This window comes from Carassius auratus, chromosome 8 (genome assembly GCF_003368295.1).
Source record: "Carassius auratus strain Wakin chromosome 8, ASM336829v1, whole genome shotgun sequence".
Lineage (NCBI taxonomy): Eukaryota > Metazoa > Chordata > Actinopteri > Cypriniformes > Cyprinidae > Carassius > Carassius auratus.
This window is the reverse complement of record NC_039250.1, coordinates 25,098,028-25,117,254: the sequence shown is the minus strand read 5'-3', so window position 1 is coordinate 25,117,254 and position 19,227 is coordinate 25,098,028. Positions and strand designations below refer to the sequence as shown.

The 19,227-nt window shown below is 42.2% G+C and overlaps 1 protein-coding gene across 1 annotated transcript; it reads left to right on the top strand.

Moving 5' to 3' along the window:
• The first annotated feature begins 2,570 nt into the window (after window positions 1-2,570).
• On the top strand, window positions 2,571-18,105 carry LOC113107777 (plexin-D1-like). Its single transcript, XM_026270484.1, has 4 exons — window positions 2,571-4,192; window positions 5,781-5,957; window positions 12,094-12,225; window positions 17,939-18,105. Exons 1-4 carry the CDS (start codon window positions 2,978-2,980, stop codon window positions 18,041-18,043), a joined length of 1,629 nt encoding a protein of 542 aa, XP_026126269.1. The 5' UTR covers window positions 2,571-2,977; the 3' UTR covers window positions 18,044-18,105.
• Window positions 18,106-19,227: the final 1,122 nt, after the last annotated feature.

Sequence of the window (19,227 nt, the reverse complement as noted above, 5' to 3'; positions counted from 1 at the left end):
GATGACGTCAGTCCCAATCGTCTGCTTCAGAAGAGGAAACCGAGCGAGTGGTAGTCTTCTGGTCTGTGTCAGATTAAACTAGAACATTTAGAGCAGATGTGTCACTTTATCACAAATGTAGCCTCCTACTTCATTATACATATGCCAACAGGATCCTTTAGGATTGTTTTGGTTTTATTATTGCTCTCCGACAACAACACTAGACTACAGTTCTTTTTATTTGACTCGAGACGGCCGGACCTGCAGGCGCGTGACCGCGGGGCGTTATCTGACCGGAAGCAGCTGCTCCGGCCGGCCGGAAGAGGAGGATCTCGGCCTTTGAGTGCCTTTTTCTGCGCAGTGCTGCTCGATTTCTCCTTCTCAAACACTTCAGCCAGTCTGAGCTCTGTCGGCTTGGATTAGAATGGTCATTTCCTGTGATTACAGGTTTTCTTAGTCGCTTTGATGCAACTTTCAGATCAGAAATGAAATTCTCAAAACTACATATACAACCTCCACATTATCTAGTCATTTATACACATCATAAAACACGTTTCTCATTCTTTTGAACAAGTTGTGATTGATTTTGTACATTCATGTAATTGATTAGGCACATTTATCTGCGGTTTCCTACATTATCAGTTGCTAATGTCTTGTTGCTCAAAGTGTATTGTATAGTTTTCTGTGTAATAGTCTAAACCCTCTAAATATTTAGTCTTTAGTTCATCGTATAAGTCATTCAATGCTAAATGGGTCATGGTTGGTATAAATTGTCAAGCAGATTTTTGTGCCCATATTTCTTTTTTTTGGGGGGGGGGGGGGGGGGGGGGGGCTGAATGGGTCAGACCACTAGTAAAAGTGTAACTGGGAATTCAATCCAGTCTCTTTCACTCAATACAGTAACTGTCATCCAAAATGTTGCCATGGTTTCCATCAGAACATCCCTCCAGAGTGCACTGTTATACTGACCACATGACGAAGTGATTTGACTGTCTTATCCGTAAACTATGACACAAGGACTTGTCATTCTGATGGCACTCACATGTTCATTGACACAGATATTTATTTTTGAGAGATGAACTATTTTGAGCAGGAGACTGGCTTTTGCAGGTAATCCATGGTTTTTTGCTCTTTGTACGAGTTGATCTGAGAAATGCACTTACTGTTTTACAAATCTCAAGAATAATTCGAGAAATGTACCAAAGCGACTGAGAAAAACTGTAAAAGATGAACGAAAGATTTTGAATAAGTTACAGGTTTTTGCAGGTAATCCATTGTATGGTGCTGTTTGTATGAATTGTTTTGAGAAATGCACTTACTGTTTTGCAAATATTAAGGATGATTTAGAAATGCACCAAAGCAACAGTAACAGACTCGACAGTCCGCAGTTCACCACAGTAAACCATGAAAGTACCATTAACATCTAAAACTGATATCAATCCCAATCAGTTCCCGTCCAGCTTCAGCTCCTCATCTTCAGGAGATCTACTCTTCTTTATTTGTTTGCACTGTACTGAGTTTCATCTTCAGAATGACTGTGTGCTCTCATATGAGATGCTCTGGATGAAAACTTCTGTATTTTACTCTTTTATTTATTTATTGGGATAGTTAATTATCACTTATTCTGTTTTGGTAATTGTGTATTCGGATGATAAGCTTCATGTACTTTACTCGACTTGCCAAAAATCTTTGTAAAAACTGATTCTGTCTACGTGTGTGTGTGTGTGTGTGAGAGAGAGAGAGTGTGTGAGAAAGTGTGTGTGTGTCACTGGTAGAAGCATGTTATGGATATAGTTTTACACACTCAATTATTCGTAGTTCTGCTGCTTGTTAAATATGTATGAGAGCAAACACACGCTCAGTCTGTGTGAGGCACATATGGCAGCACTTGAGCTCGTCTTGCTCTGCCGTATGCTGCGGATCACAGGACTCAGATCTGCGGGACTAATTGAAAAGATGAAGAAACATGAGCACCAGGTGAAAGTTCAGTGCCAGACAATATCTCACTTACACACCGACTGCTTCGCTGTACTTACAATACAAACACAGAAGCCAAAGATCTCCTTTAACTGTTAAAACATGTTTTATGCTGAGCTTTTAGAGAAGCGTTTAGAATCAAATAACCCCAGAGGTCTGTCGGACAAACGAACCTGAACAGGAGACATACACACAGCTTTGTTTGACTATAAGCTCATTTTACATCAGGATAGTGATGCTTCTGTCCTAAACAACCTTGAACATAACCGTGCAAAAACTGTGCAAAACACCACATTTAGATAGAAAAACATGGTTTATTTATTAATGTATGGGCCGTGTTAACTAGTGAGCTCCGGATCACCAAGTGTTCAACAGGTTTCCCTGTATTAGTGAGGACACTTTCAACATCACACGTTTAGTGAAACAACACACACACACACACACACTCAATCACTCTCTCTCAGACACACACACCTATTTGTTGTTGGTGATTAAACAATATAAGTTTGCTGTTCTAACGTGTAGTACAAACATTACCTTATCAATAATAATCAATATGGTACACTGTTTTAATTCTGTGAGTCATTTGGACACACTATATTATTACTGTTAAAAATCAAGACGAAGTGAGCAAAAGCTTTTCCGGACCTGTAAACTTCTCCTGTAACTTCACGAGAGCATCACTGCACCGTCCACAGTCACTAGCTCATTTCTCTCGAGGACTTGTGTTTCAGTTCTAGCTGTTTATAATTATTATTATTTGTTGTTTGTTTGTTTTGAACAGTTATAGTATCGTCTTTATTGTTCCCTCGGGTAATTATCCGGGGCTATCACGAGGACAGATCTCCAGAGAGACGGTGAGCGTCGAGAGTTTCTGTGAGGAAGCGGAGGCGCCTCGTCACGTCACTCGGTGCTCGTGCGCTCGGCAGGAAACGCTCTTTCCTCCGGATAGTTGCGCTCTTTTCCGCTGGCTCAATGCGCCTCTCCGTCCAGAACCCGCGGGTGCCAGCCAGAAGGGAAAATGTCTCCTTCTACTGCGGACAGAACCTCTCTCGGACTCTTAGCGACGGTGTTCTCCGTGTTTCTAACGGCTCTCCAAACGCGCACGGCCGACGCGCTCCAGATTCAACAGGCGTTCGCGACTCCCAGCCGCACCAATAACTTCGTGGTGGACGCGGTGTCGCGTCGCGTTTACCTGGCCGCGGTCAACAGCCTGTACCAGCTGAACGCCACGCTATCCAGAGAGGCGGAGACGCGCACGGGACCGGTGCTGGACAACCCGCTGTGCCACGCGCCGCAGCTGCCGCAGGCGATGTGCGAGCACCAGAAGACTCTCACCGACAACCACAACAAGCTCCTCGCGCTGGACCGCGAGCAGGGCGTGCTGCTGGCCTGCGGGTCGGTGTACCAGGGCTTCTGCGAGCTGCGCAGCATGGACAACGTGTCCCGGGTGGCCGTCAAGTTCCCGCAGGACGGGACCACCGTGTTCCCCAGCATGCTCAACATCGCGGCCAACCACGAGGACGCGAGCACCGTGGGGCTGATCTTCCGGAGTCACGGCGGCGCGCCGCGGCTGCTGGTGGCAGCGACCTTCACGGGCATGGGGAGCGAGTATTTCCCCAAGAACCACAGCAAAGAGGACCTGCGCTTCGAGAACACGCCCGAGATCGCCATCCGCTCGCTCAACACCAAAGACCTCTTCACCTACAACATCAACCCGTCCGAGGACAACGTGTTCAAGATCAAGCAAGAAGTCAAGCAGAAGAACAAGCTCAGCTTCGTGCACGCCTTCGTTCACAAGAACTACTCGTACATCGCCATCAACAACGACGCGAACACGGGTCTGAAGGAGAGCCAGCCCAACAGCATCCTGGCGCGCATCTGTCTGGACACGGACGATCCCCGCAGGTCCGCGGAGAGCCGCAAACTCACCGAGTCCTACATCCAGATGGGCCTTCAGTGCGGATCCGACGGGAACATCTACAACCGCCTGCTCTCCATCTGCCCCGCGGACATCAGCGCGCACAGCGCGGCGGGACCGGAGCCCTATCTGTTCGGGGTGTTCGCGCGGACGGGCGGCCAGTCGGCTGTGTGCGCGTTCCGCGTGGCGGATGTGGAGGAGAGGATCCGCCAGGGCCGCCGTAACTGCTCGAACGGGCCGAACAGCGACGTGCAGGTGCTGGACAGCGTCATCCAGGGCTCCGGGGCCCAGTGCGAGCTCAAGGGGGCCATCAAGGTGAGAGCGCGCGACTCTTATAATAACCTTCATGACTGGGTAGTGAGAAGAGAAAGATGAAACTTCATGAAACTCAGAGAATGAAGACACTTAAAGTCATTTAAAGCCATCAATGCACATTAACCAATAATGAGCATAATTATATTACGAGAATACGTGGAATATTAGCATTTTTAAAAATGAATCGCAGGTCTTTAACTTTGTTACTGTCGAAAGTAAAAAGGAGACTCCAAATAGCAGTTTCAGCACACTTTCTTGTGGATTTGAACGTAAGTGTCAGGATTGAATGCCCTTTAAATATCAAGAGTCAATTCAAATATAAGAATGAATAACTGCCACAAAGGTTTTTGATCGATATGATCGAGTTGGGCTATTATTTGTTTTATGGCATTGTGTGGAGTTTCGTAAAATGCACCTAAAACTAGCTCCAGATCATTTTTCTTTGGCTTATACACTTATTTCTGCAAAATGATAGTGGTATTTGCTGTAATCTTTAAAACACTGTCCACATTTGTCAAATAACACACACAATATTTTACATTTAGGAGGACATGGTAATGAAATCTGTCTTTGATTAGTGCTTCATCTCAAATCTCCTAAAACTCCTACTTTTGTATAGTTGGCTCTGTTCAACAAGTACACGACTGATGATCTATGATTTATGACTGTGAAGTACTCTATTAAACCACTTTCAGTGTAGAGCAGAGTGAAAGCTTTGACTGCTGTTTTAGCAGATCTAGCAGTGAGAGTGTGTCTCCAGACTCATGACAGACTGCGGTTACGATCAGTGTAATCCCATTGGTTTTAAAAGTATGTCTGATAATACTGTACAGCATGTACATCTGATGGGAATCTCACCTAATATGAAAAATCTTTAGCTTTTGTTGAAAACGGCTGTGAAGCAGATCCTGGAGCAGCTGGTTTCTGGAAACATGTTGTTTTTATCATGTGAACATGAGGTTTTATAAGAAGCATGTGGCAGTCTGGGGTTTATTCAGTGTAGCTTTTGTGCTGTTGGCTTTGTCCTGGTCCAGCCGTGTTTTCATCACGTTATGAGCAGCGCTCAGTGTTCACATCGCTGTCTGTGGAGGATCTGATAGATTAGAGTCTGCAGGAGGTCACAGCGCTGAGGGGGAGAAACTCGTGAGAAATTCCTCCTCTCCCCCGCTTGAGTTCCCATCACCCTCCCTCAACCTCTCGCCCTGCGCTCATGAAAACAGACGTGTGAATGTGGCTCTGACGGAGCAGAACCCGTCTGATTCAACAATAGATTCATCAGCGTGTTAAAGGTTAAACACAGCCGCATCCCTCATCAGTTTTGATCATTCTCAGTCTAATTACTTATTAGTGGTGTTTACTACGACAGGCATTTAGGCATCTGAATAACCCCTGACCCTCAGTGATCAGAACCGTCCTGCGAGACTGTAGCACAGAACGAGTATAAATGAATGGATAGAAACATCATGAGAACATCACAGACTCTTCTGACTTCACTGAGCAAACACAAAGCGCATCTAGAGACCGAATGAAACCACCCCAGCGGTCACCAGCAGCAGTCATGAGCCTCGTCGTGTGTTCTGTGTTCCAGCTTCAGGAGGAGCAGCTGAACTGTGGGGCCGCTCACCTGCAGCACCCGCTGGCCCTGATGAGGCCCCTGAGGGCCCCACCCATCTACGAGGCCCCGGGACTCAGCTCTATTGCTGTTGACAACGTCCACAACCGCACCGTGGTGTTTCTGGGGACCAGCCGGGGCCGTCTGCGAAAGGTGAGTTACCTCAGTACAACACTGTGTTAAATCACTCCACATGTATCCTTCAGCGGATCGAACCCTTGAGTCACGCTCAGCTGTACAGGAGCTCACCGAATGACCAGCTGATGGAGGAGCAGCAAGGCACATCAAATATCTATCTTAGACAGAGACCTGCAGATGAAGCAGAACAACAGTTGCAGTCGCAGTGCTTCATCTGCTCGGTAAAGCTGACTGGAAACAGTTGCGATCATCTGTTCTTCCCTGTGGTGACGCATGCTGTGATCTCATGTAAGTGACAGACTGCTGGAGGAAGTTATACAGGAGGGAAGATCATGTTTTGATTGAAGATTATATGTGAATTAAATGTGTGCATGGACAGACAAATCATTTAAAATCATCACTGCAATATTCCTTTTAAAAATGAAAGGGACTCTGACTCTAGGTCTGAGGTCACATCACTGTTTCTCCAGAAGCAAACACACACTCACCCTGAACAGAGATCACAGTTCTGCTCCATAGCTAACACACAATTCATCAAACAATTCACCAGTTTCTCACAACTAGAAACACAATCTCAAAACTACACACCAACTTCAGACTTTCAAACTTCATTTTAGTCAAAAAACATAATGGCCTCAGAGGAGATCACCCTGAGTTCAACAGTTCTGAGTCTGAAGGGGTGTAACATCCAACAGTATTTACAGTACACAGTCAGAGTTCAATCAGGACCACTTCCGTCATATATTTATGACAATTATAATTGCATACAGTTAGTGTTGGTGGTATGGTTATGTTCTGTCCATGCAGCCATGCTTGGACCGAGCGGGGAGAGCAGCAAGACAAACCCCCCTGGGGTACAGAACAGAACCATTATAAGCATACATCATTACAATTCCCAACTACATGAGCTGTAAACAAAATGTGATAGAGACTGCTTCCAATGAAGACACTGTAAAGAAAGAAGTTAGATCAGATTACAGGTTCAGTTGGTGTAGTTGGGGTTGGAGGAGGGAGATAACTGCAAGCAGCGATGCGATGGAGAGACACTGAATAAGGGGGATTTAAATAGACCGCAGGTGATAGGTGTCAAGACTGGATTGGTACACGTCAGGAACAGCTGACTGTCAGCTGATGCAAGCGTGACTAACGTGGCCTGACTGAACTAACGCGATGCTCGATTTCTCTCATCTGAAGTGTGTAAGCAGTGTAGAACCTCACGAACACAGGAACATGCTCAACCATAGCGCTGTGTATTTCTTTAGGAACAATTGACCTTTGACCCCGTCCCCTTCATTTTTCTTTTCCTCTTCCTCTTTGTCTCTCACCACTAGGATTCCTTCTCAAAACCACATAATCACCTGTGACCCTGCTCTTATCTTTCTGAGATCCTGACCTGTGTCTCATCAGTTTTGTTACTGAATGTTCCCAGATGGATAATGAGGGATAATGAGCGAAAAATGAGGGCTTTTTGTGTAGAGTTTTGAAGAAAACACCTGAGCAAATTGGAACGTGTGTGAAAACAGTTGAAATGTGTTAAATGTTTAAAAAATATTTGTCTTTCTTTTGAGAACTGAGTGAATGGTTTTGGAAATTGTGCCTTATGAATCAGTTACATTGTGTTAGCAATCCAAACAAACATCTGAATAAAAACTTGCTCATTAACTACTTGGTTGATGGATGATTAGTTGACGAGTCAACCATACTGATGCATCCCTCATATACACTCACTGGACACTTTATTAGGTACACCTTAGTTTCTAGTACCGGGTTGGACCACCTTTGGCTTACAGAACTGCCTTAATTCTTCATGGCATAGATTCAACAAGGTGCTGGAAACATTCCTCAGAGATTTTGGTCCATACAGACATGATAGCATCACGCAGTTGCTGCAGATTTGTCAGTGATGTGATGATGTGAATCTACCGTTCCACCACATCCCAAAGATGCTCTATTAGATTGAGATCTGGTGACTGTGGAGGCCATTTGAGTAAAGTCAACTCATTGTCGTGTTCAAGGAACCAGCCTGAGATGATTCGAGCTTTGTGACATCTGCTTCAGGGTTCAACATGTTGTGTGTTCAGAGATGGTATTCTGCATACTTGGTTGTATCGAGTGGTTATTTGAGTTATTGTTGCCTTTCTATCATCTCTAACCATTCTGCTCATTCTCCTCTGCCCTCTGACTTCAACAAGGCATTTTCATCTACACAACTGGCGCTCACTGGATATTTTCTCTTTTTCGGACCATTCTCTGTAAAACCTAGAGATGGTTATGTGTGTAAAATCCCAGCAGACCAGCAGTTTTTGAAACACTCAGAGCAGTCCGTCTGGTACCAACAACTATTCCACGTTCAAAGTGACTTAAATCCAGTTTCTTTTATATACACACACATACACACACACACACACACTCACACACATGTTGGTATATGTGGTTTATGGGGACACTCCATAGGTGTAATGGTTTTTATTCTGTAGAAACTGTATATTCTATGGCCCTTCACCAACCCTACACCTAACCCTAACCCTCACAGGAAACTTTGTGCATTTTTGGATTTTCAAAATAACTTATTCTGTATGATTTATAAACATTTTGAATTACGGGGACACTAAAAATGTCCTCATAAACCACCTCCTCATTGTAATACCTGTGTCATACCTATGTCATTATACAAATTTGTGTCCTCATTAACCACATAAACAAGCTCACACACACACAAACACGCAGACCATACACACCACTATTAAAGATGATCATTTGTGAATTTCATTATCGCCCAGCTGTGATGAACTGCACACACATCCATGTTACAGCACATAGAAACACACAGGCTCCAATATTTGAAGACTTTCTCTCATTGGTGTTTGCCCTGTACATAAACCCTGTGTGAAAGTGTTCCTGTCCAGGCCGTGTCTCCTGCTGCTGTGTGTGTGTGTTTGCTGTCGGCTGTAAAGGCCGTTCAGTCGAATGAGATGAGCTCTGTCATCATGCTCACAGGAACCGCTCCTGTTCCTGTAGGACAGCACTGTGGCTCTAATGTGGGTTTTTGGATGGGTAAATACTATCCTGCATTGCTACCCTGTTAAAAAAAAGCAGCATATGCTGGTTAGGCAGGTTTTGAAGCATGAATGCTGGTTTGAGTTGGTTCTTATCTGTTCCTGTGCTGTTCTAAGCATCTAGCTGCTGTTCAGGACCGTCTTCAGACCAGCATCCATGCTTCAGAACCTGCCTAACCAGCATATGCTGCTTTTTTTCAACAGGGTATACAGTAGTTATTCAGTTCCTTTTATTTAGTTCTGTCCTCTACCACTAAATCTTTCTGCTTTTTGATATTTTGATTAAAGCATTATTTAGTGTATTTATGAAGGTGTTTCCTGATCAGGACGGGTGCCTGCTGAATTGGGATGTATATCATCCCTTGCTTCTCACACTGCAGGCAAAACATGAGCCACACAACTACTCACAAGACTATTCATGTGCACACGGCCCTAGAAAACATCTGCAAGCCTGAAAATCTGAACAAAAGAGCAGTAATTAGGGTCAGATTCCAGGAAGGTGTGTCAGAGCAGCTCAGATCCAGCTCTTTGAGAGTGTTTCATTCACACAGATAAGGAGGAGCTGGCTGCAGGGAGTCTCGTCTAAAGAGCCCAGAAAAGGCTTTTTGTTTTTCTGCCAAAACACAGGGACGGCATCTGCTCCAGATGTAAGGCTCTGCTGTGTGTGTGTGTGTGATCTAACACACCTACATTAAACCCACACAGCACTACTGATGTGTCTCTAGATATATAGAGTAATACCATGCTATATGGTAAAAACTGTTCAGACGGTTTATATTGTATTGCTTATACTCTTCTGTTTACTGTATGTGTAGTATGTTTTCTGCCGTTTCTCCCTCAGACAGGGATTTTTTGAGCTATTTCTGAGATCACGGTTACAAAGGCAGCAGGAGTATGAGCACTCTGAACAGAAGCTGCACTATCCTCACAGATGCACTGTAATCTAACTCTCAGCACACAGACAGCGGATAACATGGGTAGTGTGCGTCTCTGATTGTGATCTGTATGTACTGTTTTTATGACTGTTTAAAGTGCTCATATTTGACATGTCATTCATGTTCCAGAATTTATTTTTTTCTGTTCTCTGTGAAGTCCACTTAAGACGTGAGTCAGGGCTTCTTGCTTTTCAAGATCCAGTTCAGGTTCCAGTTAAACAGCAGCTACTGTACCTTTAAGAGTTGTGTATGTAAATGAGCAGTGCTATGACTGACTGAGCTCCACATACATGTGTGTTTCATACTGTCATCCATCATGATGCTTGTAGAGGGAGTTACACTAGTGAACAGTGCAGTGTGTCTGTTTTTCTTCATATGAGCCCTTTGAACACACTTTTCACAAAAACAAACATGTGTGTGTGTGTGTGTGTCTGTATGTCCTGTGGGTGGTTTCAGGAGTGTGTGTGTGTGTGTGTGTGTGTGTGTGTGTGTGTGTCTGTATGTCCTGCGGGTGGTTTCAGGAGTGTGTGTAATGTGATTTGGGACGGTGAGATAAGCTTATTTAGGGATATGTGTTAGTAGACTCTAATACAGTTACAGCTCAGCCTCTGCTTGTCCATCTGTCCTTCTATCTGTCTGTCTCTCTGTCTGTTCATCTGTTCATATAAAAACTACTATAGCCTTCACATTCATACTTGCAGGCAGTTGCATTGTACTGAATAAAGGAAACATTATTTTATCCTCCACTGGTGCTTTGGTAAGAACACTCACACACACTCACTCACTCACACACACACTCAGTGTGTTAGGCTACATCCACATTATTAAAAACAGTTTTCTAGGTCTTTTGTCTGTGCTGAGACGGTGAAGAACTCTTTGAACTGGTTTGGCAGTGTTTGTAGAGGGGACGGTTCAGATTGAGGTATTCAGAAACAATGACAATTGTTTAGTCAAGTGACACTTATTGTTCCCATATTCATCGTCTGTGGTTGTCCTGGCATTGTTCAAGATGAATGTTACTCTCTACAGTCTCTATATTACACTCCTTCCAGTTTAGCACAATATTCACTGCTATTTGCTGTCCTGTGGTAAAACATGATGATTGAGTGTGTATGCAGTGTTATATTTTACTGATTAAATGACTGCCAGAGGAACAGCTTGAGACTTGTGTCTGGTCTCTCTGTATTATCATGTGTGGATGAGCAACTTCTGTAAAATGCTGATGAACATTGTTAAAGCAAAAACTCAGTATGAGTGTGTGAAATCACAGACGGACACAAACACACTCTTTATTCACTCCTCTCATAACCATGTGTCTTTGATGTCCTTATCTTACATATAATTACTGAAATATGTAGATTTGATCTCAATGCTTTTTAAACTGCCTAAAAGCCCATTATAGTGTCTGTGCTGGATGTTTTTGTGCTGTGAGCTAGAAAAACATACTCAAACTCTGGCTGTTTGTGTGTGTGTGTGTGTGTGTGTCTAAACTGATGAAACTTGTCTACATTTGCAATTAGCACTTCATCTCTGAAGGTTGATTTTATGAGGAGAAATGTTTCACACCCACCGACTGATCTCCTGCACTTCTCAACATTCAGAAGATGCTAATTAAGGTGAATCGTGATACCATATTATTATCACACTCTGCTGCCTTCTCATTTAAAGCTAGGTGTCATGGAAGAACAGACGGGTTTGAAATAGAAACAGCAGTATGAGACACAGTTTATATGCCTACTGTCCAATGGAACGCAGTCATGAAGACACTTCCTGCTGCAGGAGCTCACCTGACGGTCACCTGACCTCATCACTGTGTCCTGTGTCTCATTCAGTGCTGTCCAGTCATCACCGTGGGAATAAAACATTACTTTTTTACTTATTGACTCTTAGTTCAGTTAGTGTAATGTGGCAGTGTAACTGTAACTCTTTGACACTTTTTTACTTTTGCATATAAAAAATAAAATATTTATTTTTGATATATGTTTTGGTCTGCTTGCATTGTTCTTTTTGTTATACGCACCTGATAACCTATAGGTTTTTAATTTTTTTGAGTGCATACAATTCCTACTTGATGAACTGTAACTCTTGTCCAATCAAATAATGAGTCTAAAAAAGATTTGAGCTATTGTTAATTGATATGTATCATGTGTTTCTCTGCAGCTGTCTCTGCTGGCCAACCTGTCTGTGGCCAATCAGTGGTCACTGAGACTCCCAGCTAACGAACCTGTTCACCACATCATGACCTTCGACCCCAGCGACCACAACTACCTGTACCTCATGACCACACACCACGTGAGTACAGTTAAACAAGTGACTGATAGTTATTTGTAGTTATGAGAATAGCTGAAGTGGACTCTTGAAATACAGCGTAAGCCGATCTAGTGATGACATGAAGAATCTGTTCACAGGCTGATCTTAGAAAGAGATCTACTAGCAGAAAAAAAGACACTTTGTGAATTGGTGTCATACAATAAGTTTAAATATCTTTATCATGTATGAACTGTGAGTGTATTGGATGTATTTAAATGTAAAAAAAATTCTTATAACCCTCAATCAACATCAATGCACTGAATCAGAATGAGCTTTATTGGCAGGTATGGTTATACATACAGCAACAGAACAAAAACACTGATAAAAATTAAATAAATACAAAAATAGAACAAGTAAATAAGGAATAGCAATATACAAATGTAAATTGTGTGTGCAGGTATATTATGTGACGAGTCTCTCTATTCTTCTTTTTCCGATCTGGCGTATTAATCAAATAGTTAAGCTCAGAAATTTGACGAGCAACAGTATATGGACCTACAAACTTGGCCTGAAATGGTTATCCCATAATGGGCAACAGAGCAAGAACTTGATCCCCCGGTTGGAATGAACGCAATTCTGTACGGCGATCAAAAAGTCGTTTCATCCGATCTTGTGCTTTACTCAAAGATGCTTTTGCCAATTGACATGCTTCAAAAATTCGTCTGCGAAAATCACTCACATATGCTAAAATGTTTTTTGGTGGATCAACTTTTTTCCAATCTGCCGTCAAAACAGATAAGGGACCACGCACCTCATGACCAAAAACAAGGTCATTCGGACTAAATCCGGTACTCTCTTGAGCGGCTTCTCGAGCCGACATCATTAACCAAGGTAATCCAGCTTCCCAATCCTGATTCATCTGAACACAGTAAGATCTCAATAAAGACTTCAATATTGGATGAAATCTTTCCAGTACTCCCTGACTTTGAGCGTGATAAGCACTGGAAAGATTATGTTGAATATGAAGCTGTTTCAAAACTTGACCAAACAAGTTGGAAGTAAAATTACTCCCCTGATCAGACTGAATAATTTGTGGTATTCCGAACACCGAAATAAATTGAGTCAGTGCGTTTACAACTAACCTTGCGGTTAGCAAACGTAACGGGTACACAGCTGGATATCGAGTCATTTGGCACATAACCGTAAGCAAATATTCATTCCCTGCCTTCGACCGAGGTAATGGCCCAACACAATCCACAATAAGATGCTCAAAGGGTTGACTAACAGCAGGAATTGGATACAGCGTTCTAATACTATCTTTTAGACGTTTATCTTGACTTGATAAACTAATTTTGTAATGAGTTGCAAGTTCTACCAGTTGCTCTTTAGAAAACCCATTCAACAGATCTTCAGATGGAGCACTTATAAATTCCTCAACCTTTGAATCCATGGTAAAAGATACGTACGGCTACTTGATTTACAAAAAATGTATATATTTGAGGGGGTAAAAATTGGATAAACAATTCCCTCTACCTAAATTTCCAAACTATCTAAACTGATGCCTAATCTTCATACAGTTACTTGCAGCGGGTTTTTATACACTGTAAACCAGTGTTTGAAATGGCAACCGATTAACAAGTCACCATTACAAAACACGAATGTGTTCCCGAGACAACTGCTCTAGCTGCTTTCACCGTACAAACAAAACAAACTAAAATAAAAAAAATTCTGAGCATCCCGTTAAGGATACCCCTCTAAACCTAAACAGGGAAAGCATATCCAAGAAACCTCCCATCAAACATACAAATATAGTCAACACCTCCCAAAACCAGACTCCCGTAAAGTAGACCAAACCCCAAAAACCCAAACCAGTCACTATAATCCTCCACAAAATTTCTATTTAACTATTTAACCAAACAAACAAAGTTATGGACGAGCCCCCACATTTGTCACGACCAGCTCAAAGCCATGGCAAATGAAATGGAGGACACAGTGACTGGACTGAAAGAAATAAACATTTATTAATGCAAATAAAATAATATATATCTAAACAAGAAAACGTGGTCATCTGTAATGTCTGTCAGGTGCATGGGTGTAAATGTAATAGCTACAGAAACAAAATACTAAATCGAATAACAAACCAGAGCCTAAAGCAAACACAAAATAAACCCAGAGAAAGTCCCACTCCTACACTAGCCAGCCTAAACTTTTATAGAGGGATGAACAGGTGGACATCATTCCGTTGACGAGTCTCCTAGCCACACCCACTAACCAGCTGTAGCAAGAAGAATAGAGAGACTCGTCACAATTACAATAGATAGTATTTTATGTACAGGTAAATTGCATGCAAATTTGAAGTGTAGACTAAGTCTGTGTGTTAGATAAGTGTATGTGGGTATAAATAGTGTATTGTGTTCCACAGTTATTATTAAGTGTTCATAAGATGGATTGCCTGAGGGAAGAAACTGATCCTGTGTCTGGTCGTTCTGGTGCTCAGAGCTCTGTAGCGTCGACCAGATGGCAACAGTTCAAAGAGGGAGTGTGTTGGATGTGAGGGGTCCAGAGTGATTTTAACAGCCTTTGTTCTCACTCTGGATGAGTACAGTTCTTGGAGAATAGGTAGGGTTGTTCCATTGATTCGCTCAGCAGTCTGGACTACCCTCTGTAGTCTTCTGAGGTCAGATTTCAGCTGCTCCTGTGGCAGGTTGAACTTCCATAGCTGGTGAGAGAAGTACAACCTCTGCTGGGCCTTTTTTAACAATGGAGTCAATGTGAATGTCCCACTTAAGGTTCTGGGAGATGGTGGTGCTGAACCTCTGTCAGGAAACTGGTGATCCCCTAACCCTAACCCAGCACCAGTTTTTCAAAAGATTTCATGGCCACAGATATTAGCCTCACAGGCCTTTAGTCGTTAAGTCCTGTAATTTTGGATTTCTTTGGGATGGGGATGATGGTGGAGTGTTTGAAGCATGACGCACAGCTCCAGCGATCTGTTGAAGATCTGTGTGAAGATGGGGGCCAGCTGGTCAGCACAGGATTTCAGACAGGCTTGTGCACCACCATCTAGGCCTGGTGCTTTTTTCATTTTCTGCTTTCGAAAGACCTGTCGCACCTCGTCTTCACTGATTTGAGGTGCAGGTTTGGGGGAGGTGCATGACGTGTGAATGGTTGTGTGGAGAGGCGTTCAGGGTGGATGTGGAGTGAAACCTGCAGTAAAACTCATTCAGATCTTCTGCCAGTTGTTGATTCTCCACAGTCCTGGGGGATGGTATCTTGTGGTTGGTGATAAGGATACATCGATCCGATACTCGGAATCGGTATCGGCTCAGATCCTGGCACTTTCTGTGGATTGGGTATCGGTCAGACGAGACCGATCCAAATCCGATACTGTGTATAGTATTCTGTGTTATCGTTGAGCCCCACGAAAGGCACAAAAACATTTTAAAGCACCAAATGTTTTTGTGCACATATTTCTAGTGTTCTGAAGCTGTTATATAGTTTAATGTGAGGTACAGATTAATATTGATGTCCTTAAGTTCACATAAACTCTTCTCACCGCTGCGGCTGTCTGTCATCTTCCATTCAGCAATCAAACTGCGTGTCGCGTTCAGTTAATACAGTCAAAACCATCAAACTCTCTTCAAGAGCGCACAGTAATGGAGGTTTAAACTGTTCAAAGAAAAGGCTCATTAAACTAATGCACAGATTTAATACACTACGTATCAATATCAACTTTGTACTAGTGATGTCCTGTTTGCAAACGAATCATTCGATTTAACCGGTTCTTCTTACTGAACCGGTTGGACCAGTTCACCAAATCGGACTGAATCATTTGAAACGGTTCGTGCCTCTAGTAAGCATCCACAAATCCAAATTATTTTTTTACATGGCTGACCCTACCTCTGAGTTGAAATGAACCAATATCCCGGAGTAATTAATTTACTGAAACAGTACACTGACTGAACTGATGTAAAGAGAGAACTGAAGATGAACACGAGCCAAGCAGCTTTCTTTGTGGACTCGGAGGGCTGTGCAGCCTGCGCACTGTGACTCCATGTTGTTTCAAGCTCATCATTCTACACACACGATACACATAAGCGCTCTGTGCCGCTACATATTGGCACTTTTAGCATTATTATACCTTTCTGCACAATCAAAGATTATTAATAGTCTTTCTTGTTCTGTCCTATCTGTGATATGTTGTTCCTATTTTTACTGTGCTGTACATTTAAAATAAACATTTTATATTTCTATATAAATGCATATACTCGTTTTTACATGAATGTATTTTACAACAATACAAAGAGCAATGTGTAACATTTTACCAGATTTAAGACGTATTCACTTTATTTGTAAATAAAAAGTTTCACTAGATTTTATACAATTATTGTGCACCCGTGATTTTTCTAGAATCTAGAGTATCTTTTCCTGCTGAATAATCCACTAAACTAGTTTATAATAGTATTTTTGTCATAGATTATGATTTTATATTTTTTCATTTGTTATTTTTCATTAAAATGAAGTTGTCTATATGTAGTAGATTGTGTTTAACACAAAAGAATGATAATCGGGTCAACACAGAGAAGTACAGAAATTCTACATTGATTAAAAAAAGTGCTGGTATCGGATTGGATCGGTATCGATATCGGTAGATAATCCGAATTTTTGTTATCGGATCGGATCGGTTCTGAAAAAAATTGTATCGTTGCATCCCTAGTAGGTGATCTCTTTCAAATCTTTCCACAATGATGCTGAGTAGCTGGAAGTAAACTGAGTCCTTAGTTTTTCAGAATAATTCCTCTTTCCCACTCTGATCTCCTTTTCCAGTGTGTATTTAGCCTGTTTATACAAGACACTCTACCCTTAGATAAGTCTTGGTAGTAATGCACATATCTTCACAAAAACTGATATATGATGTTACAGTTTCTCTGTGACCTTATCCAGATCGGTGGAAGCAGCTTCAAAAACACTCCAATCATTGTGGTCAAAACAAGTTTGTAAATCCTGCTCTGCTTCATTAATCCATCTTTTTTACAGTCCATAATACAGGTTTAGCTGATGTCAGTTTCTGCCTATAGGCGGTATAAGATGAACCAAACAGTGATCAGAGTGCCCCAAAGCTGACCATGGAACAGAGTGATATGCATCCTTTATTGTGAAACACAGAGCAGCAATGTGTGAGAAATCATAATTTGTCTGGGAGAGCAGAAGAAGTTTGTCCATTTTGTTGGGTAGAGAGCAGAGGATCGCCAGATGGATGCTAAGGCAATGGCACTCGAAATCCGTGCTGTCTAAGCTTCATGAACATGCTGGCTCGCTTCCTCCATCTGTGTGTCCTGAAGCACTTGAAGTGCAGCTATCCTGAAGCGCAGCTGCTCTACCAACTACTATGCCCAGCGAAACATCGGAATAGTCAAAGACCTGTAACATATCGGGTGATGTGTAGTGCCGAAAGTCCAGCAATTTGTTTCTGGTGGAACTGATTGCAGGCATATAACTAAAAACAGGACAAACTAACAAAAAAACAACAACTTTAGAGCACATCGCGGAGGCTTGGAAATATACTCTAATAATAATATACCATGACCCAAGACAATATCAACTTCTCTGTTAACGAGTGTGTCAGTACTGCTGACTTTATCACAGGGACAATGAGTTCATTACTTTATAAAGATTTTTTAAGACATTTGTGTGTGAAACTCAACTGTCTGCTAGTCTGATGCTCACAAGTGTGTATGTGTGTCTGTGTGCTCAGTTCCTGCGGGTTCAGGTGTCTGTGTGTGGCCTCTACAACTCGTGCAGTGAGTGTCTGAGTGCCGGCGATGCCCACTGTGGCTGGTGTACACTGGAGAAAAGGTAAAACACTCACTCTCATCCTCCCACCATTCACACTATAACCACAGCAAAGGAACCCAACATAAATCTCTCAATGTATGATAGGAGTGTTGTTGCAGGTTATTTTACAGGATCAAGATCAATGATTTTAAATGTATAGTCGTATGGACTACTTATTTTTGTGTTACTTTTGATCTTTTTTTAACAAGTATCACAAGTATCCTCCTCCATTCACCTTCACTGTATGAAAATTTCTGAAAATAATCTTATGTTTGACAGCAGTAAGAAAGTCGACGGGTTTTGGAGAAGCAGCCCTTTAGGATTTAGTCAAGTCAGGTCAAGTCACCTTTATTTATATAGTGCTTTAAACAAAAAAGATTGTGTCAAAGCAACTAAACAACTTTCATTAGGAAAACAGTGTGTCAATAATGCAAAATGACAGTTAAAGGCAGTTCATCATTGAATTCAGTGATGTCATCTCTGTTCAGTTAAATAGTGTCTGTGCATTTATTTGCAATCAAGTCAATGATATCACTGTAGATGAAGTGACCCCAACTAAGCAAGCCAGAGGCGACAGCAGCAAGGAACCGAAACTCCATCGGTGACAGAATGGAGAATATATGATGTTACAGCTGACAAGCTACGCCATATCGCGTTCATTATCGAAGGCGATTCATCTGCGATAATGAACGCGATATGGCGTAGCTTGTCAGCGATCTACGGCTCAGTCTATTAAACGGCACTCCAATTATAAGCAGGTGATGGTGATTTTAGCGGTGATCACGGAAGCAGCTTTACTGATCAGATGCGCATGATCATATCGTTAGATATATCGCCCAGCCCTATTCTAGGTATTATCAAATTACCTGAGTTTTGAGAACACAGTGGACGTAGAGGATTATAATGTAAAAGGAGCTCATTCAAATACTGATGTGCTAAACCATCCAGGGCTTTATAAGTAATAAGCAATATTTTAAAATCTATACGATGTTTGATAGGGAGCCAGTGCAGTGTTGACAGGACTGGGCTAATATGGTCATACTTCCTGGTTCTAGTAAGAACTCTTGCTGCTGCATTTTGGACTAGCTGTAGTTTGTTTCTCTAATAATCTATAATCTAACCTTGAGGTCATAAATGAATGAATTAGCGTTTGTGCATTTGACATTGAGAGCATAGGTCATAATTTAGATATATTTTTGAGAGGGAAAA

What these genes read in the sequence shown, in the direction of transcription:
- LOC113107777 (XM_026270484.1), top strand. Translation starts at nt 2,978, where the DNA reads ATGTCTCCTTCTACTGCGGACAGAACCTCTCTCGGACTCTTAGCGACG. An exon ending in GCCGGGGCCGTCTGCGAAAG is followed by an intron (nt 5,958 to 12,093) that starts GTGAGTTACCTC and finishes GTTTCTCTGCAG; the next exon opens with CTGTCTCTGCTGGCCAACCT. An exon ending in ACCTCATGACCACACACCAC is followed by an intron (nt 12,226 to 17,938) that starts GTGAGTACAGTT and finishes CTGTGTGCTCAG; the next exon opens with TTCCTGCGGGTTCAGGTGTC.